The following is a 22,822-nucleotide window of genomic DNA, read 5'->3' as shown; positions in this document are numbered from 1 at the left end:
TCACTGTATATAAAAATTAACTAAAAACGGACCAAAGACCTAAATGTAAGACCTAAAATTATAAGACTCTTAGAAGAAAACATAAGGGAAAGCTCCACAGTATTGGATTTGGCAATTATTTCTTGGATAGTACACCAAAGGCATAGGTAACTAAAGAAAACAGACAAATTCGACTTCATGAAAATTTAAAAATTTTGTGCATCAAAATACACTATCAGAGTGAACAGGCAAATAAAATATTTACAAATCATATATCTGATAAGAGATTAATATCCAAAATATATAGAAAACTCCTAAAAATCAACACCAAACAACCTGATTCAAAAATAGGCAAAGGATTTGAACAGCCATTTTTCCAAAGAAGATAGACAAATGACTTACAAACATGAAAATATGCTCAACATCAGTAATCATTAGGGAAGTGCAAATCAAAACAATAATACAATACCACCTCATATCTATTAGGAAGAATAAAAGCAAAATCTAGTTCTTTAAAAAAACAAAAAACTAGCAAAAAAACAAAAAAGAAATCACAAATGTTGAAAATGTGGAGCAATTGGAACACTTGTGCACTGTTGGTGAGAATATAAAACGGTACAGCCACTATGGAAAACAGTATGAAGATTCCTCAAAAAATTAAAAAACAGAATTACTATTTGATCCAGCAATTTTACTTGTGAGTATGTACTTAAAGAATTGAAAATGGGGTCTCAAAGAGCTATTTGTACATCTATGTTCATAGCAGCATTATTTACAATAGCTATAAATGTGAAAGCAACCCAGTTGTTAATGAATGAATGAATACATAAAATGGGATATAGGCATACAATAAAATGTTATTCAGCCTTAAAAGGAAGGATATTCTGACATACTACAACATGGATGAGCTTGTTAGACATTATGCTAAGTGAAATAAGCCAGTCACAAAAAAGATAAATGCTACATGATTCCACTTATGTGAGATACTTAGAGTATCTCCAAACAAACCAAACAAACTGTAGAGACAGAAAATAGAATGATGGTTGCCAAGGGCTGGGAGGAAGGGGGAAATGTGGATTTATTGTTATATAGCTATAGAGTTGCATTTTTACAAGACAAAAAAGTTCTGGAGATGGATGGTGGTACTGGTAATACATTATGACTGCTTTAATACCACTAAACCATGCACTTAAAAATAGTTAAGATGGAAGATTTTATGTTTGTGTATTTTGCCACAATAAAAAAATTTTTTTAAAAAGGAGGCTAAAGTGGCTATATTAATTTCAGACAAAGTAGATTTCAGGACCAGGAAAAATTATCAGGAATAAAAGCAAAATCTAGTTCTTTAAAAAGATTTTCAAATGTTTTTTTCTAGGACAGAGAGAGAGGGATAAAGTTATTTCCTATGGATGTATAGATTTACAATTCTAAAACCACAACACATAAATATTACAACTGAACAATTAAGTAAATATACAGTGGAAACCAGATTTCTTACTCTTGGGTGAAGTATTACAGATAAGAAAAGAAGGTCAAAGTAAGCCATTTGGTAATGGATTAGAGTTGGAAATATCAGTATGAACTCATAGTTAGCTTAACAGATGGATACACATAGAAATATTTATAGACATATGTATATACAGAGGTTAGTATATGAGTATATATCTCTTTGCCTTGTCATCTGAGAGGGTGTAGAAGTAATGATAGCCCAGTAGTAATAGTACATCTGGTGTCCAAATCTTAGTTTCTAAAACCACTCTCCAATGAATGGAACCAGGGATCCTTACAGAAATGGCTGAATCTAAGACTGGGCAGGAATACACAAAATGTTCCAGGAGCATCTTACAGAGCTAGAAAAAAAAAAGAACTCAACAAAAAAAGAACAAAAATAAAAAACCCCAAAACCACAATAACAGGAGTGTTTCAAACGTACACAGGGGCCAACTGAAAGAGGTCCAAATGGCCAAAGCTGGAACAATTTGAGCAACATAATTAATAAAATAGTATTGGACCCTTGTGCACTGTTGGTGGGAATGCAAACTGCTACAGCCACTGTTGAAAACAGTATGGAGGTTCCTCGAAAAATTAAAAATAGCACTACCCTACAATCCAGTAAGTGCATTACTGGTATTTACCCAAAGAATACAAAAATCCTAATTCGAAGGGACATATGCACCCCTATGTTTTTTGCAGCATTATTTACAATAACCAAAGTATGGAAGCAGGCTAAGTGTCCATCACTGGATGAATAGATAAAGAAGATGTGGTATATACACAATGGGATATTATTCAGCCACAAAAAGAATGAAATCTTGCCATTTGCGACAACATGAATGGAGCTAGAGAGTATAATACTAAGCAAAATATGTCAGTTAGAGAAAAGAAAAATACCATTTGATTTCACTCATATGTGGAATTTAAGAAATAAAACAAAGAAGCAAGGGAAAAGAGAGATAAACCAAAAAACACTCTTAACCATAGAAAACAAACAGATAATTTACCAGAGGGGAGGTGGGTGGGGGATGGGTGAAATAGGTGAAGGGGATTAAGAGTGCACTTATCTAGATGAGCACTGAGTAATATCTGGGATTGTGGAATCACTACATTGTACACCCAGAACTAATACAACACTGTATATTAACTACACAGGAATTAAAAAAAATAAAAACAAATAAAGTAGTATTGGATTATAAACCAAATTATAAATAAATATCCATCAGTCCATACTGACAAATAAGAAAGGGCATAATAAATAAATAATTAAATGTAAGAGTAAATAAATTTCCCATTAGGAATCATTTCAAATAGTTTATGTATATACTCTGCCCTTAAGAAAGTGAAACATTATTCCCCAGTCCTTATTCATGGGCTATACCTAGTGACTATCCCTCAAACGGAAAAGGATGGAGTAAGGGGGAAAAAAGGTAACTTTATAGTAGAGAAGCCTGACAAACACTACCTCAATCCAGGTGATCAGTGTTAACATCAACAGTGATAAGACATATTGATAGTAATACCCTTGGCTATGATGTGAAGATAATGGCACTTTATGTCTGTGATCTTCCTCCCCAAAAAACTTACCCCAATCTAATCATGAGATCATCACGCAAATCCCAACTGAGATGTATTCTCTAAGATACCTTACCAATGCTCTTAAAACTGTGAAGTTTATCAAAAACAAGGAAAACCTAAGAAACCTTAAAAACCAAGAACAAACCGGGGCACCTGGGTGGCTCAGTTGGTTGAGAGTCAGACTCTTGGTTTTGGCTCAGGTCACATGATCTCATGGGTCGTGGGTTTGAGTTCAGTGTCAGGCTCCACACTCAGTGGGGAGTCTACTTGAAGGATTCTCTCCCTCTGCCCCTTCCTTCCCCACCCCCCAGCCTCTTTAAAAATAAATAAATAAATCTTAAAAAAAAAAGAGTAAACTAGAGGACGTTACAAGTAAATGGGATCTTGAATGAAAAGAGTATATTGGGTAAAAACTAGGAAAATTTGAATAAAGTGTGTGCTTTATCAAGTACTTATTAATAATAATGTATCAATATTGTTCATTAATTGTGAAAAATATATCATAGTAATGGTAAATATTAATAATAGGAAACTGGATATAGGACATACGGAATTCTCTGTATAATCTTTGCAATCATTTTGTATCTAAAATTGTTCTAAAATTAAAAATTAAAAGTTTATTGAAAATAAAAAGGGAACTATGTATGCATATACATATAATGTGAAAACTAGTTGGAATCTTCTGGGGATTTTGTTTTTATATGCTGATGTTTGGATCTCAACTCCTCTCAATTCCATCAGAAACTCTAAGGTATAATTTTGGCTCTGGCATCAGACTTTATTTTTTTAAGCTTTTCAATATAATGAACAATTGAATTAGATGAACTGAATGATTGCTCATAAAGAAGTAGAAAGCTGGAGGACTTATTAACCATAGAAGAGAGAGAATCAGATACAGTGCTTTACTTGTGAAACCTAAGATGACTTCAAGTGACAGGTAATGCCTAGATTGTTTAAACCTCCTTAAAATAGAGAATACATTTTTAAAAAAAGTTTTCTGACTCTCTCCAAGAAGTAAACAAAACCTGATATCCAAAATTAGCTAGGGGATCACAAAAATAACCACCAAAACAATAAATAACAGCCCAATTTAACTTATAGAGATGCTACAATGTGTTAAAAAAAATAATACATCAGGACAAAGTAGTTTTTATCCCAGAAACGGTCTTATGGCTCAACACAAGGATCTTCATTACTGTAACTGACTTTCCTAATAGTGTAACCAGATAAATCCAGGGAGACAAGTGTTCCAGTGTTTGTATAAAACCTTAGTCATATTAGCAAATATAACTACATAGTAATTAAAAGCTCCTTTGAATTGACAAAACGTACGTCAAATGTAAAAATACACTCTTAATGCATAACACTTCCAGAAAGTCCTTTCCAGATGTTTCTTCTACATATTTATCACACCCGCATTAATGGCCTCAAAAATGTTTCCCCTCCCAAACCACCTTCCCTCACACTTGGCCTCTACATGTACACTTTTATTTTTTACCCCGTCAGCTTTCAGTTACTCTTTTTTCTTTTTTTGAACATTAATGCTCTGTGCTTTCTAAAGTAGATTTTTCTTTTTTTTTTTTTTTGGTCTTAGCTTTTCCAAATCTCTTCTTCCTTAGAACAATCTGCCACAAAAGGCTAAGGGGCGAACTAGGCAGCACAGAATCATGACAAAGAAGAGTGGGAAGAAGGGGAAGCTGGAAGCTTCAAAAGTATCTTTCATGGGTGAGAGGGAAAGTCAAGGAAGCTAATTATCTTGAGTTGATATATTTTATTCAGCCACAATAGGCTAATGTATAAGAACCTTATGGTTATTTTGATATGTTCCAAAAAAAAGCATTTAATAAAATTCAAAGCCTTTCCTAGTATTTCTTAGCTGTTATTGAAGAACACTTCTCAAACTCAGCATATATTTATTTATATATGACAAAATGAAATTCATTGCCTTTTTTTCAACTACTAATTTGATTTGAACACTTTTTTAATCATTACTGATTTTTTTTTTTTTTTTTTTTTTAGGGAATCAGATATACTGGTTGATGAGTCTCTAATGAACAAATAAAAATTCGTCTCCAGTCTGGACTTACTGATTCAGAATCTCTGATGGGTGGGGCCTGAGCATCTTGGGCTTTAAACAGCACTCTACTGATTCTGACGTACACACTGAATATAGGCAACTACACTATTAATTTCAGTGTGAGGCCAACTGAGACCAGGACCCTGGAAAGCTATGAGAAATATTATGGAGAAACAAAGGTGGGAGACATTGATTCTGACTGAGAAGCCTTCTGAAGAGATGGCATATTATAAAGTCTGTGAAAGATGAACACAAAGTAATAAGAACCACTTATTCTATACCTCACTTATGAAAAGGAAAAGAGTTTCATTTGAATTGCCTCTTACAGGATAAACCTCCAGATATTTGAAGACAGACTTCCTGCCTTTTCCTAAGAAAAACATTTCAGTTTCTTGGTGTTGAAGAATATTTAAACATTAAGCTCGCCAAGTCCTGATATTGTAGTACCAGAGGTCTAATATTAATCATTAAGTTTCCAATGTTTTAACAGAATTGGTAGAAACTAAGAAAAGAAATGAAGAAAAAATAGTGTCCCCCTTCTGCTTGTTCTAACATTTTTTCCTCTATGCAAAAGAGCCTCTAATGGCCGTATATTAGCATATTGGCTCCTCTGTAGTTGTTTTACTTTTGTCTCAACACTATCTGGAAGCATCTTTGATTAGGATGATTAAAGCCCCTCTGTGATTCTGCATGTAGACTAGAAAATGTACAGAATATATGGTTTTCTTCCTGATATATAAAAATCTAGTGGAGATATATATCCCCCCATCCCAGGATTCCCCCCATTTTTTTTTTTGAGATGTAATTGACACAGTATGTTAGTTTCAGGGATACAACTACAGAGAGTAACAGGAATCACCCACGTCAAGCAGTGACTTATGTCAAGCAGTGACCCAAGAACCAAAGGCGTTGCAGCTAAGACCAGATACCGCCAAAATTAGCACAAGCTGATGACACACTCAGAACTGATGATGAGCAGAACCAGAGGAGATTTGCAAAGGCCCAAGACAGATTAAATCCCTTTAAAAAAGGAACATTTTTGCAGCAAACTATCACACTTTCAAGACACTGATCCTTTCACATCTGACCACATCAAAAAGGCAGCCGCCACTGAAGCTCTGCCCGACTGATCTCTGAACAGAACAGAGATCCTCCACTGCTTGGACGTAATAAGCAGCACATGCTGAGGGCTGACCCGGACCAGACCGAGGCCTTATCTCAACTGCATGCTCACAGACTGACTTCATGTTTGGTTCCTTAACTTCCTACTTCCTGTACTATCTTTGTTGTGTAACTCGTCTTGTGCTTTGTTTTATGTGACGAGAAAGAAGCAAAGTTAAACAAAGAGTGAAATGTCACTGAGTTTGGAATCCTGAACCTGCTTTGTAATTACATTAACCTTGCTTTATGATGAATAAAGCTGGCATTATGGAAAGACACAACTCATGTGTGTGCTTTCCTAGCATGCTCATGACAACAACATAATACTTTGATATTTATATATATTGAGAAATGATCACCACAATAAGTCAAGGTAACTGTCACCATTTATAGTTACAAAATGATTTTTTTGTGATGAGAGCTTTAAAGATCTACTTTCTTAGCATCTTTCAAATATGCAATACAGTATTGCTATCGTCACCATAGTGTATATTATATCAGCATATTATTAAAGAAATATTTTAACGTTTTACAGAAAGGATGAAATCTTCCATATATGATGGTGGAGAACTTATCTCTTTTGGGGAAAAATACAGAATCTTACCTCACACTATATTCACAAATATATGCTGGGTGGGTTAATACTAAAATAAAAATGTAATTGAGGTATGTATAATAAATATAGCAAACTATGATAAAATAGTAACAAGATGCAAAACTAAATAAAATAGAGGTAAAGATGGAAAACATTTTTATAATTTTGCAGTGTACAAAACCCACCTAAGGAACACAAAATCTCTGACACCTTAAGGGAAAGGAGAGGCAGGTTCATATCAAATCAACAATAAATGAAGATCAGAATGATGAAAGGAAAGTTATAAAGATAGAAAAGAAATAACAATCTTGAAAAAAATAGTTATAGCCTATCAAAAATACATTAGGAATGTTGCTATAATTGGTTTTAAAAAGGCAAAAAACATATTAGAAAAATATGCAAAGAATAGAAACAGAAAAATTAAATACAAATGATGAAGAAATCTATGAACACTTCAACCTCAATATTAATAATGGAAATGCACACTAAACAAGTAAGGGATGCCATTTTTACTTATTAAGAGGACAAAAGTCAAAATGAATTGGCAAGGCATGTAGACACAGGCAGTCTCAGCAAAGAAACAATTTGGTGTTTATCTCAGTTTAAAAATATGTATAGTTTTTGACCTAGTTATTCAACTTCTAGGCAAGTTTTATACACGTGCACAAATATCAATATATATCCGATAATAGTAAAAAGTTGGAAACAATTAGAATTTTCAGGGTTTTTAGCAAGGCAAATTTCCACTTACAACAGTAAGTTTTAGGTATCAACTCGATTGGCCATGGGGTGTCCAGATTGAACATAATTTTTGGATGTGTCTGTGAGGGTGTTTCCAGATAAGATTAGCACTTGGATCAGTGGACTCAGTATATTGCCCTCCCCAATGTGAGTGGGCATCATCCAAACCACTGGAGGTGTGAAAAGAACAAAAGTAGGAGGAGTGGGGAGTTTGACCCTCTTTTCCTATCTTGAGCTAACATCTCATCTCATCTTCTGCCTTCGGACTGGGATGTACACCTTCGACTCCTCTCGTTCCCAACCTTGGGAGCCAGACTAGCTTCTACCACCAGTTTTCCTGGGTCTCCAGCTTTTCAATGGCCAATCACAAGACTTGTCAGCCTCCATATTCGCATAAGCCAATGCCTCATAATAACTCTCCTTTTGTATATATATTCTTCTATTGGTTCTGTTTCTCTGGAGAACCCTGACTTTCACACCACTCCACTAGAGGCTACATTCCTCAGCCTTTCTTACACCTAGAGGTACTCTTGTAACTAAATTCTGGCCAACTGGATGTAAATAAGCACTGAGAGTGACAATTTTAGGTACACCTCTAAAGAGAAGCTTCTCACTCTTCACTTCCTCTGTCCCCTTCTCCCCCTCCTGTGGGCTATATCTAACATGATGGAGAGGAACCATTTCCTCTTGTATAAATGAGAAAATCACTCCAGAGGATGGCAGACCAACAAAATAAATGAAATCTGCGCTCCTGAAAACTGTCTTGGGGAGAGCCATCTCCCACAAAAATATACTTTCCATCTGGTTTAAGCCAGTCTAGTTTGCAAAGGTAAAAAGATACTCCAACTAACACAGTAGTAAATGTACACGCACTGAGCATGTGACACTGAAATGTGAAAACATACCATTATAGACACTTTTATCAGAATTCAAATACAAGTTCATAGTCAAAACCCACAAATCAACATTCTGATATCTCCAAAATTCTGAGAAAGACACATAACCAAAGCAATGTTTGGCTCAGTTGCATTTTCTTGTTCACTAACCTCCAAAGTAAGAGCCGTCTGTCAGCTTCATTTCTTTACTGGATTTTGTGATGACACCAGCAACGCCATGTTGAATGAAATACATTTTTTTACCCACAGCTCCTTCCCGTATGATGTAATCTCCAGGTTGAAACACCTCAAATCTCAACTTGCTCAGCATGGCAGTCACAAAATTGGGATCGGCATTAGCAAACAGAGGCATGGTAGCCACTAGCTTCCGACAGTTGAAATTGACGATCTCCTAAAGATGGCAAGGGCAGACAAATATGAAGAGAGATATTAATCATATCAGGAAGAAAAGCACATGCTTACATTAAAATCTACAATATAGCTCAATATTGCAATTTAAATTCACAACCAAAGACACATAAATTCTAATAATCTGCATATCTCTTCAAAGCCAGAAATTATGTTTTATTTTTGTGTTGGAACTTTGTATTCCAAGCACCTAGTTCAGCATAGGCATATATTAAACATTAAGTAAATGTGAATTAAATATATATGTCTTACCTTTTATAACTTCCAATTCCTTTACTATACTTCATATAAAATTAGAACTCAAATGTGGAAGAGTTTTAGTCTCCCTTTTATCTTGTTTTATGAAGAAAAGAAGCCACACTACCTACCTCTTATTAGCTATAATATTACTGCTTTTGTGCTCCATTGTGTTGAACAATCTAACTTGCACCTACTGACCAGAATTCTGAAACAAAGACCCAGCTGCCAGACAAGCATTTTAATGTTTTTTTTCTTAATGTTATTCACATTAAAGTGAGGACAATGGGGTGTGGAAGAAAGGTTATACAAAGAAGACTCTAATCTAACTATAATCTATAATTGTAAATTCCATCTGTTTCTGGGCTAAATTAGAAAATCACTCTTTTTTAAGCCTTCTGGGCTTTAGACTGGAGGGACCATATTTTCCTTTTCCTGAATTGTTTGTTTGTTTTATTGCTGGAACCAGGCCAACTCTGAATTAGACTTACACATTTGATTTCATTCTGTAGATGTGGTCCAGATTAGACATAGTGCTATCTCTTTGGACCAAAATAGAGATGTGGGACCAACTGTTTTTTGTTTTTTGTTTTTTTAAAGATTTTACTTATTTATTTGAAAGAGAGAGAAAGAGAAAACATAAGCACACAGGCAGGGGGGAGGGGCAGAGGAAGGAAATCCTGCTAAAAAGTGGGAAAAGGGGCACATGGGTGGCTCAGTCGTTAAGCGTCTGCCTTCAGCTCAGGTCATGATCCCAGGGTCCTGGGATGGAGCCCTGCATCGGGCTCCCTGCTCGGCGGGAAGCCTGCTTCTCCCTCTCCCACTCCCCCTGCTTGTGTTCCTGCTCTCGCTATCTCTCTGTCAAATAAATAAATAAAACCTTTAAAAAAATGTGGGAAAAGGGCAAAAAATAATTGGAGGTATTAACAAAAGCTGAGATCTGAATTCTTGTTTGGGAAAATATGTTATATAAACTAATAGATTCTAAGACTGAGGAAAGAAAGTTTCCTCAATCTTGCTTCATGAAATGACATGACCTTATTTTGGAATAGGTAAGAAAATTCTAGCTGATACAGGGGGCACAAAATTTGGGGTCCACCATGGAAAAGAAGGTATTTCATCTTTAACAATATCTTGTCAGTTCAGCAGAGCAAAGATTCTCTAATGGTGGGGCTTCACGGAGGATGGTAAAATATTTAAAACAGCTGTAATAAGCAAAAAGGGAACATAGCAACAAAAAACAAGAGAAAGATACCTCGTGTAGCATCATCCAAGCCCAAATAATGTTCAGCTGACTCCATGGGTGGTTGTACTGAGGACAACTTGTGGTTAATTTTAACTGGTGCTGAAGAGCAGTGGTGGGGGTGGGACTACAGTAAGCTTTCGCACGTAGTTCACGCTCAGTGAATATGCACGCAGGTAGAGAAAGTGGAATAAAGGAGAAAGGGAGAAGGAAGGGAAGGAAAGAAGGAAGATGGAGTTTCAACAGTGGAAAAAAGTGCTCACAAAGAGGAGGGATTTTTTCCCATTGGGGGATATTTACTTCAAACTCCTAGAAAGCTCTCTAAAGCAAACAGCTTGATAAAAAAGTCTCTGGTTCATAAAAATGTGCTTTTTATTATTCAGAATCCTTCTATACAAAAACTTCATGAAGATAAAAGGTGAACCACTCAAGGTTCATGAGTTGAAAGAAGACAGAGAGAGGTCATTAAAAGGACCAGATTGATTGTTTGAGTTAATGATTTCACATGTAAAATGGCATGGAAGAATACGGTGGAAGAAAATGAACATGTCAGATTTCAGAGAAAAGAAGAATTTTCAAAGAAAATAATAAAATAGAGAATTCTTTTATCTGTGTTACTGGATTCAAACACATTTTTTTCTCTTCATTGTTCTCTCACCCTTTATTTTAGAAAATAATTAGAAGTATATTTTATAAACAAGTTAGCTGTTCTTTATTTATATGAATAACTTTTTCTATGATGCATTGCATATTCAGGTACACCTATTGTAACTGCCTTGATTATAACACCACAGGGATAATTTCATATTATTGTTATGGCTTAAAGGAATCCATTAATTTTTTCTCTCTTTGGAACTTTTACCTCCAGTGTGACAACTATCAGATTGAAACTATAAATTCTAACAAGCATTTGATAAGAAAAAAATGTAATTAGACAGAAAGTTATTTGCATTTAAAAGCCCTCTCTCTTCCCATGAAATTGGCTTGCAATCATGTGAGTCTAGAAATGAAGCAAAACTTTTAAAAGCTCTTTTCCATCAATCACATTTCTTTATAGCACATTTTCTTAGAGAACATATTTAATTAAGTTATTAATATCTCTCTATATGTAAAACAAGACTTTTAAAGCTCCTCCTCCATCAATCACAGTTCCTTATAGAACACTGTCTTAACTAAGACACACAGTTAAGTTATTAATATCTCTAATTTCCATCCAGATGCTTTATGGCAGTTGTTACAATGAGCTATTTTAGCAATATGTCTGGCCTGAATTAGGAGTATTGACCATATGCGTTAAATTGAGGAATGCTCCATTCCTAAGGGAATCAGACATGGCCCTGACCTTTATAAGGTACTCCAAATTACCAAGCTTACTGTCAACACTTAAAAAAATGTAATTTTTTCTTCCTGGAGCACCTTGTAGTAACAGAAAGTATAGAAGTGCTAAAAAACAAACAATCAAATACAAACATAAAAAAGAAAAATCCCACAATGATGAGTGTATTTCAAAGAAGGCCAAATGAAAAAGCTACCAATAGCTAAAGCGTTAACAATTGGTGTAACAAAGTAAATAATGTAGTGTTAGATTAATCTCAAAGTATAAAATAAATAATCATGAGACCATATTTATATAGTTAAACAACTGAGTAAATTAAAGAGCAGGGGAAAATAGACAAATCTGTTCAAATTCCAAATAAACTTTTCTCTACTAAATAAAAGCATAATACAACAACCAACACCGAAGAACCCTGAATTTGATCTTACTTTGACATGTCAGTCTATTTCAAATATGAAAGTCCTTCCTTTTCAGTGGTCCTTCCTCTTGTTTTGCTGAAGTGTGATAGAATGATTTACGTTGTTTGGTCAAAGACTAGAGAATATTTTTTAAAGTATCATACAGGGTAAAGTGCACAAGTCTTAAGTGAATTTTTCAAATGTCTAACCACATCCTCTTTATCCATCATCAGTGGACACTTGGGCTGCTTCTATACTTTGACTATTGTAGATTACGCTGCAATAAACATCAGGGTGCATGTATCCCTTTGAATTAGTGTTTTTGTATTCTTTGGGTAAATACCCTATAGTGCAACTGCTGGATCATAAAGCAGTTCTATTTTTAACTTTTTGAGAAACCTCTGTACTGTTTCTACAATGGCTACACTCGCACTGATTTCTCTTGAATGTTTATACCATATATGGGAATTGCTGGGTGATAAGGTAAACATATTTAATTTTAGTAGATACTAGCAAAAGTTTTCTAAAATGATTGTATTATTTTTCTCACATAGCAGCAATATATAAATTCCAGTTGTCCTGCATCCATAGTAAAATTTGATGTTATCATTCTCTGATTTTAGCTATTAGTAGGTATGCAGAGATATCTTATTATTTTTAAAAATTTTCTCATTGTAGTTTTTTTTTTAAGATTTTTATTTACTTATTTGACAGAGAGAGAGGGAACACAAGCAGAGGGAGTGGGAGAGGGAGAAGCAGGCTTCCCACTGAGCAGGGAGCCCAATGCGGGGCTCGATCCCAGGACCCTGGGATCATGACCTGAGCTGAAGGCAGACACTTAACGACTGAGCCACCCAGGCGCCCCTCATTGTAGTTTTATCTTACACTTCCCCACTGATTAATGTTGTTATGCACATTTTAATAGGCTTACTGATCAGATGAATATCCTGTTTGGTGAACTGCCCAGTCAAGTTTTTCTCATTTTTTTTTCTGTTGTTGGAGTTCTTTTTATAGTCTTGACATGAGTTCTTTGTTGGGATATACATTGTAAATATCTTCTCCGCATCTGTGACTTGCCTTTTCAATCTCAGGGTTATCTTGTATTATTTTTTTGGTTTAAGTTTATGACAATCAGGAAAATGGGATTTGATATATATATATATATAGAGAGAGAGAGAGAGAGAGAGAGAGAGAGAGAGAGCTTCACAAAGGATTTTTTATTAATTTTTTTAAAGATTATTTATTTATTTGAGAGAGAGAGAGAGAGAGCACATGAGCTGGTGGAGGGGCAGAGGGACAAGGAGAGTCCCCGCTGAGCATGGAGCCCAGTGGGGCTCAATCCCAGGACCCTGAGATCATGACCTGAGCTGAAGGCAGATGCCTAACTGACTGAGCCACCCAGGTGACCCACAGAGGATTTATTTTAACCATAAATCAGTATTTAGGAACCATGCAAACTCTGAGACCCTGGAAAAGCTTAAGCAATATTTTTTTGGTTATTATTAAAAAGAATAGTAATATTTTAAGGCTCCTTGAAGCACTACAATTCTTTACTGATAACTTAAGTATCATTGGGGAAAGTTCCATTTTGTAAAACACTTAGTTCTCCCCCATTCTACATTATTTTATTCTACACAGTATAGTTCTAAAATGTTTTAGGCATGATAGCTATAAATATAATTACCATCATTACAATAATGAATCATGGAGTATCTTAACAAAACAGAGCTGCTGTTACATTGCTAAATTCCTACACCCAACACACCCTGTATTTTTAGACTTTGCAGAACACACAGACCTTCCTTCTAAGAACTTATATTAGACATTCCAATGGCAATCAGACATATAGGCTTCTATATTAACATCAAACACAAATAAATAAATATAGTCAAATCTGTATCAACTGACACTTTATCACCTAGACCATCCTGTAAAAGAGTGCTGCTGATGTTGCCTTATTCCTCCTCTCCACCCAGTTCAGTAGCCTGGACTGGTGAGAATTAGAGTAAGTGGATGTGTTAGGGTTTTGTCTTTTTTTTTTTTAAAGGCAGGGATAATTTTAAGAATGAACATAATAAAAGTGAGAGAGAATATTTTTTTATATTCTTTCTGGTATCCAGGTATTGCTTTAAATGTTTTATAAGTATTATTTTACAATTGCAAAAATCCTGTACCTTAAGTATTATTACTGCCCCATTTTATAGAAGATACTGAATAATCTGCCAAAGACCACATGCTTGCAAGAGGAAGAACCATGGTCTGCTGGGTAACCCAGTTCTCTAAGTTAGGGTTTTGATGGATTCTAAGAAGCCACCTTACTTTTGCACATATCTGAAATTACCACAAACCCTAAAGATTTTTGTGTCAACCACAAATTTGTTCTTTCGAAATTTACACATTTAAAGAGTCTGACATGAATATTTGTTGACTGTGGGGTAGCAAACTGATAGCAATGAACTTGGCTGTTTTTATTTTACCCCCAACAATTATTTTTAAAAATCTGAATCTGAATGCCTTTATTTTTTGGAAAATAAAAGAAACTATTCAGGATTGTTCCATGGGTCCTTGCCCTCATCATGGCTCTCACATAGCCAGCATCAATTAAAAATTAAAAAAACTAAAAATTAAATTAATTTAAAAAAGGCTTCAATGACCTGCCAAAGATGACATTCTCCTCCCTGTAACTTTTCAGAGGAAGACGATAATCTTGTGGACATATTTATGGTACTTTACTAAAATACAGTTTACAAGGCTCGAATTCTGTTTTAAAGAATCTGGAGCTACATCTCCAAGGGATATGACTCAAAATCTCTACTTTTAATAACACACTCAAAGTTATAAGCAGTCAGGTTTGGAAACCATGGTTCCTAAAATGAAGTATCTGAAAGTTTACACCTAGTTGAGGGAAGAAAATGTACATGTATATATTCAGTATAAAATAATTGTAAGTTGTAAAATAAATATGGGTTAGTCTCTCTCTCTCTCCCTCTGTGTGTGTGTGTGTGTGTGTGCACATGGACATTCAATCCCTGATTCCAAAACTAAATGGTTCTGTGCCCATAGAAAGTGACTCAGATTCTTCAAATCTTAATCTTCCCATCTGTAAAGTGGAGATAACACTAGTAATTCTATCATAGACTATGATAATTAAATTAACACAAGTAAAGCATTTAATAATGTTCACTCAATGTTATCTGTTTTAACCACTGTAATTTATAGCTATACTATAAAACAGTATTGATTAAGATCAAATAAATTGTATAGACCATATTCCATATTTTCAAAGAAACAAATGCTTCAAGGTAATTTGGGAAAAGAATATTGAGTCAGGTAAAAAAAAAAAGGGGGTGAGGATTGTTTATTAAAAACCAAAGTTAAGGTGAGTGCAGAGCTTCCGAAAAAGAAAATGATAAGATATTCTTAGGGCAGAGTCAATGAAATTCCCTTGTGGCTAAAGTCAAGGAATAAAATAAAGGATTCTTATAATAAAGCCGCTCTATTGATATAATAAATTTGGAAGGTGAATTGTACATATACATTCCATTATTTTTTTAAGAAAGGAAACACATGAGGCAATTTAAAAACAATTTCCCTCAGCATTCCTAACAGGCTTGTATTGATCTGGTGGTTTGCCTTCTAAATTGCAAGATGGTTGACTGCATGTGTGAGAAAATTGGCCCACACAGGCATATCTTAATGCTTAAAAGTGTTCTAAGCATTTGTCCAAACACTGGCTAACAAGTTAGGTACTGCTTCAATTTCTTAAACTGAAAGCATTTCCCTTGATTTCTATGTCTTATTGGGAAGATTTAAGATAATCTATTTCTCTAGTTGAGATAATCCATCTTATGTTTTAAAGAAAGCATTTTTTGCAACTCCTAAATAATTTGAATATCAAAAACTATGTAATAAACAACAAATCTAAGGAATATTTACCTTTAATATTTATTTTGGGAAAGTGTTTAGAAATAGAAAAAGGAGGATTGCTGAATTAATATGGAATGCCTCAATTTTAGTCTATTGCAGTTTTCCATTTCGTTAAAGAAGAAAGTAATCAAGTATTTTTGTATTAGCAAAGAGGTGCATTTAAAAAAATCTTTGAAAAAAATGAACATACACACATCTCTTAAAATATATAAAAGAAAAAATTCTCTGTATTCTCATCACCTTAAGTGTTTTAATATGTTTATATATTCCCTTCAGACAAACTTTTATTCACCTTAATATTTTGTAATGATAATATACATTCAACATTTATTTCTTTGTTCCACATCTTTATAATATAAAATATTTCCCATTTTGAGACACGGTCCTCATTGCTATTCTTTTTAATGGCCACACGATATTCCATTTTGTATTAGTCATAGTTATATTAAGAAAAGCCCAATAGAGATACAGAGAAATAGTATGCAATAGCCTCTTTAATACTGACATTTTCCACCATTACTTATTTTGAAACCCAGCTATCTCATTAGTTGCTAGATTAATAGTCTCTTCAGATTATGTTAAAGGTAATTAGCCTAAAACCTCTGCATATACAAATGGCCAATTATGATGAAGTGGCTTAAATGAAATCTGCCTGCATGTAAAGGATTGATCAGAACAAGATGAATTTTGAGATGGACAGATTCAAACATTTTAATGTTTTTTGTTATTACAGTTCTCATATGCATCTAATTTGGTCTTGAGGTATTAAATCACATTTATGCCTTACAATACAAATGCAAATGAAGTTTGAAATTAATTTAGTCTTAGCATCGTCCCATTGATTTGCCTTCCTAGAACATAAGGACATATTGTTCCATTAGGTACCAGGCAGAATGATAGCAAGTGACAGAAAATTCAGTTAACATTCACTTAAATTTGATTATGAAGAAAAGAAAAAGAGGTAGAAACAGACCAAACAAACCTATATTAAGGAATTGTATACTGACAACATGCGTGTTCATTGGAGACCTTGTATCTCAGCCCTGCTGTGTGGTATCCCAGGCTGAAGCCCTGTACAGATTTGTATAAACTCCAACAGAATGCAGCTCCATTGGTCTACAAACTGTAAGCAAGTTGTAAGAATAATTTGCAGAGTAAGTGTTAAGCCTATCTGACATGGTAAACATAGACTGATCTGAACTGTCAAATACAGCAAGTAAAGCAGACTGGTGTTCAGAAATATGCTGAACTAAAAAATATTATTAAAACAGAACCAGCAGATAGTAGTGTGAATTAGAAGACAATCCCAAGAGAAGGTGTTTGTTGTTGGAGAATTTGATAAGAACCTATATTTGAGAATTTAAAATACAATCCACATAAATTCATTTTCATCATTAACAGTAATAGAAATAATCTGTGTATAAAACATATGTATAAGAACCTATATTTCAGAATTTAAAATACAATCCACATAAATTCATTTTCATCATTAACAGTCAGTAATAGAAATAATCTGTGTATAAAACATATGTACATGTGCAAAGGACATGAGGAAATCAGGCCAGCCCTAAAGCCAGACAGGCATCCTAAGATGCATTAAACATTCATTTATATACCACATTAGTTAGACTTGCATGGAGCACTGCATGCATTGGCAAGTGTTTTAGGCTGAACTGTATCCTCCCCAAATGCATATGCTGAAGCCCTAATTCCCAGTACCTTGCAATGTGATCCTATTTGGAAAGAGGGTCTGTATAGAAGAAACCAAGTTAAGATGAATTCATTAGGGTGGGCCCTAATCCAATCTTACTGGTGTCCTTATGAGGAGAGGAAACAGATAGCCAGCATATGTTAGCACAGAGAAAAGACCATGGGGAGACAGAGGGAGAGGGTGGACAACTGTAGGCCAAGAAGAGAGGTCTCAGAAGACTCCAAATCTGCTGACACCTTGATCTTGAACTTGCAGCCTCCAGAAGAGTGAAAAAATACATTTCTTTTTAAGCTACGCAGTCTGTTGTATTTTGTTATGGCAACCCTGGCAAACTTACAGAGCAAGTTAGGACGGTAAAGTGTGGCAAGAAAGAGGAAGCTGTTCCTTTCTGAATATCTGCCAAGACACAGCGGAACCCCAGCTCCCAAAGTGAGGGAGTGGGCAGTGGCAAGATACATACATGATCCAGTTAGGATCACTCGGAAGTGACATGGAACACAACCCACATACTTTAACAACTTCTGAGCTCTTTGGTCTGGGGAGAAATAAATCTCCAAAGATATTCAGTTATATGGAGAAAGGATTTTGCTTTATTTTTGTATTGAGTTTGAAGCATCTTGGGCCTTCAGGTGACAAGTGCAGGTGGCAGGTGGAAATGGCTCTAAAGATCCAAACTAGAGATATAGGATTGGGTGCTATTTTATAAGATTAATTTTTAAAATTTTCATATAACAATTTTATAGTATTGACTATTCCTAAGTGTGTAGTTCACAAATATGTTCACAATGCTGTGTGACCACCACTGCATCTAACTCTTCCAACATTTCCAATAAAAACTCTGGAAACCGTTAAACAATAATCCCCCCTTCTCTCTCCCCTCAATCCCTGGTGACTTCTATTTTACTTTCTGTTGCTATGAATTTGTCTATTCCAGGGACCTCATATAAATGGAATTATATAGTATTGCATAGGACTAATTTTTGAAGCCCTAGAAAGAAACAATGCCACTAGAGAAACCTTGTTGGGGGGGAAGGAGGGAAGTAATGAACAATGTTAGGAAAAATCAAGGAAAAGGTCCAGTGGTCTGGCTCTCTCTCATTATAATAATGCATATTATCTTCCCCACTCCCCTTTCCCGATATCCCTTCCACATCCTCACCAGCACTTATTATAGCTTGACTTTTTAATAATAGCCATTCTAACAGATGTGAAGTGATATCTCATTGTAGCTTTAATTTACATTTCCCTGATGACTGATGATGTTGCGCATCCTTCCAAATACCTGTTGGGCATTTGAGTGACAAAAAAATATCTATTCACATCCTTTGCCTACTTTTTAATTGGACTACTTATTTTCTTGCTCTTGAGTCATTTGAGTCCCTTGTATATTTTGGATATTAATGTCTTATCAGATGGGTGGTCTGCACAGACTTCCTCCCATTCTATAGGTTGTCTTTCATTTTGTTGATTATGTCTTTTGCTGTGCAGAAGCTTTTTGGTTTCATGTGGTCCCACTTATTTATGTTTGCTTTTGTCACTCAAGTTTTAGGTGTCACATCCAAAAAAATCACTGCCAAGATCAACATCAAGAAGCTTTTCCTTTGTGTTTTCTTCTGGGAGTTTTATGATTTCAAGCTGTGCATGTAAGTCTCCAATCCATTTAGAATTTCAGTATGTAGTGTCAGCTTTGCTCTGGCAATTAACTATATGTGAACTTTTTACATTTCTTGTATTTTTAGTAATGTACTTTAACTTTTTTTATAGTTTATTTTTTTTTTTTGCATGTATTTCTATCTTGTCTCTTACAAGCATATGGTAGGCACTTTGAGACTAAAACCGTATTTTACAATTTACCTTCCCATCATGCTTGGATCAATGTTTTGCACACATTAAGAAATCGATAAATGTTTTTTGTCTATTTGTTTTCTAGAAACCAGGGATGCAAGGGAAAATACACCAAAAGAGAGAAAAAGACTCAATTTCTTTGTTTGGCAATGTGACCATGACCAGGCCACTTAGTCTTTCTAGCCTTTTGTTACTGTGCCTGTTACATGAATATCTGATAATTTATAAGATCCCTGTATAAACTTACAATTCTATGATTCTAGCCTCTTTTAGTTAATCTTAACTAAACATATTTTGAGGGTATTTTAAAAATCAACAAGTATGTACTTCAAAAAAAATGATTCAGAATTGCACAAGTAAATATGCATGCAAATTATGCTTTCTTCCCTAACAGTCTATTCAACAAATTAAAGGTCAGAAGGACAGTATTATACTCTCAGCCTGATTCATGTTCTGTGAAAATGAAATATACTGACGTCCTATATTCTACTGGGACACATGATCTGTACCTATTTTCAGCCCATGGCTCTTCACACTCCATTGTTTAAAAATAGATCAGTTCTGAACTTTGGAGACAGGCTCAGAAGGGCATTAACCTCTTTCTCGACAGTTAAGTTTGCCATTTTGCTCTAATCAAATAAGTATAAATCTGATCATGTTAAAAACAGACCTTCTTACTTTGTACACATTCCAACAGGCTCTCATAAACAGAGGGGTATAGTTCACAGAATTTTTCTAATTAATTTTTTAGTTTTAAATATACTGCCTGCTTTTGCTAAAGCATTCATCAGTATCATGATCCTAACATTTTAATGCCAAATTTTGATGCTAAGAACTTGTCTCCAGAAAATTGCCTGTTAAAATGAAGGAAGAACTTATCAGCAGATTGTTTGAATACATTCCAGAAGAAATGAGACATATGATAAGGTTGGACTTGTCTCTCCTGTGTTTGGCCTAACACCCTCTGAATGACCCTCTCGTGGCACTTACACACAGTTATAATTGATTATTGAAATTTTTGTCTCTAAGCTATAAGAGCCATGAGAGCTGGGACTATATCTTATTCTTCATTGAATCAAAGTAATACCAAAAGTTAAATTTTACTGTGCACTTACTGTGTGCCAGATGCATTTTTAATTTTTTATACTTTTTGCTCATTTAATCTTTATAACATCTCTACGAGGTAGTTATTATCACCATCATCCACATTTAAAAATGAGGAAAGTGAAATATATACAAGTTACTGAATGGCCCAAAGTCATACATATAGTAAGTTGTGGAGCTGGATTTAAATGGGGCTGGTAGAACCAGGGCCATGCACTTAACCATGATCCTGCATAGTCCCTCCATAGTAGCTTCTCATTCATTGTTTGTTGTACAACTGAAGGCATACATATGACTATTAATGGCACTGAGAGTATCATAAAAGGGATTTAAACTGAATAGTTTAAAATAATAAAACTGGATCCTTCTGAGCAGCTGTGGGAGAATAGGAGCTTATTTTAAGTGAATGGAAGGAGAAGAAAGAAAATCTTTCTCTAGGCAGACCCAGGTCAAATAACAACTGGAGGGTGGGGAGGTTTCTAGAGATTAAGTTGGGCTTTGCAGACTCAGAATTTTGACTAGATACAGCCACAGAAGAACAAGAGATTGAAGATTATAGAAAATGAATACATACATCATAAAATATCAGCTTTAATTCACAATGCCAAGTTTCTGAGCATCATCTTAAAGATTTTCTCAGAATATTACAGTTGTTCTGGTCCAAGTATTTTAGTTCACAGTGAAGTGAATTTTTTAAGATGACTTTACAGTCACTTCTCAGAATGTTGGCAATTCTAGTGGAGCCAGTGTTTAGGTCATATGGCCTAACCTGAGGATGGGCACACAACTTCATCTGCTGCTCTGAATCTTCTCCATCCTGAGGTGGCTTACTACTTCAGTTTGGACAGGGAGGCCAGCAACAATTCTTCCATGAGCCACCGACAATACTCTGGGAAGACTTGGTATAGAATATAAAAATAAGTATTTTTTGTCTATTGCATTGATGTTACTGGGTTATAGAAATTGGACAGAGTATCTATTTACCTTCTATAATGGTACTCTATTGAAATATCCCCTTCTCTGGGGTACCTGGGTGGCCCAGTCGGTTAAGTGTCTGCCTTCGGCTCAGGTCATGATCCCAGGGTCCTGGGATCGAGCCCCATGTAGGGTTCCCTACTCATGGGGAGCCTGCTTCTCCCTCTCCTCTCCACTCATGCTTTATCTCACGATCTTTCTCTCTCTCAAGTAAATAAATAAAATCTTAAAAAAAAAAATCCCCTTCTCTCATCCTGTCTAAATCACTAATGCAAATATCTAAAGAAAGTTAAAAAGAAAATAAAAACCAACCACAAGCAAAATAGAACATGCTGGCTTATAGTATATACATAAAAATCAAAATCACAGAGGAATCTAGAGATGCCAGCATCCTTTTGTTATACATGAGAAACCACATTTTCCATAGTATGATTGAAAGTGATACTAAGAATATGCTATGGCCGGAGTACTTCATAGTTCTGGGCATCACTTTTTATCCACATGAACACCACTGTTTTGTTGATAAAATGCTCTCTTTGAGCTCTAACAATCAATGATTCCTTAAGATGGTTTGCAAAGTGTGACATCCAAACTTTCTTTGCATTTGTTTATCCAATAAGTAATTATTAAATATGTACTAAGGACTGAAGTTATGGTGGAAATCAAGAAAGACAAAGTCCTTGCCTTCTTGGATCCAAGACAACAGAGTGGTCTGTACACAACAAAAAGGCTTATGTGATGGAGAAGGACTTCAAGAGAACTCATTTAGATAAACTTCTCAGGAAGGCCTCTTTGAGGAGGTACCATTTTTATTGAAACAAGAACAATAAGAATGAACCAGATATTTGTTAAAGGCATTTCAGCAATTTGTCTCCAACATATGAAAAGATAAATCACCTAATTTATGCCACAGAAATGGAAATAGAAGAGTGCACTCAATGAAGTAGTGTTTTTGTAGTAACCACTAACAGAATTAATTTGCATACATGCGGTATGAGATTTTTCTAAGAGCTTTAAAAAATCATTCAAGTGATATTCTTTCTGCCACTTTATATCTTTGAAAGTCTTCATATTTAAAAGTATTCAGACACATTGAAAAAAAAGCTGGGATATAAAA

At 34.9% G+C, this 22,822-nt stretch overlaps 1 protein-coding gene across 1 annotated transcript in view; it reads right to left on the bottom strand.

Annotated features, from left to right (window-relative positions):
* The window catches only part of HCN1 (hyperpolarization activated cyclic nucleotide gated potassium channel 1), a 413,758-nt gene that overhangs the window by 40,279 nt on the left and 350,657 nt on the right, over positions 1–22,822 (bottom strand). The window contains exon 6 of the mRNA XM_025866650.2: positions 8,672–8,912. Within this exon, the coding sequence (XP_025722435.1) occupies positions 8,672–8,912 (241 nt within the window). The remainder of the gene's footprint in view (positions 1–8,671; positions 8,913–22,822) is intronic.

Source organism: Callorhinus ursinus, unplaced genomic scaffold (genome assembly GCF_003265705.2).
Source record: "Callorhinus ursinus isolate GAN/ISIS: 27379988/994484 unplaced genomic scaffold, GSC_fseal_2.0 scaffold3, whole genome shotgun sequence".
In the NCBI taxonomy this organism is placed as follows: domain Eukaryota; kingdom Metazoa; phylum Chordata; class Mammalia; order Carnivora; family Otariidae; genus Callorhinus; species Callorhinus ursinus.
This window is presented reverse-complemented; position numbering and strand designations above follow the sequence as displayed.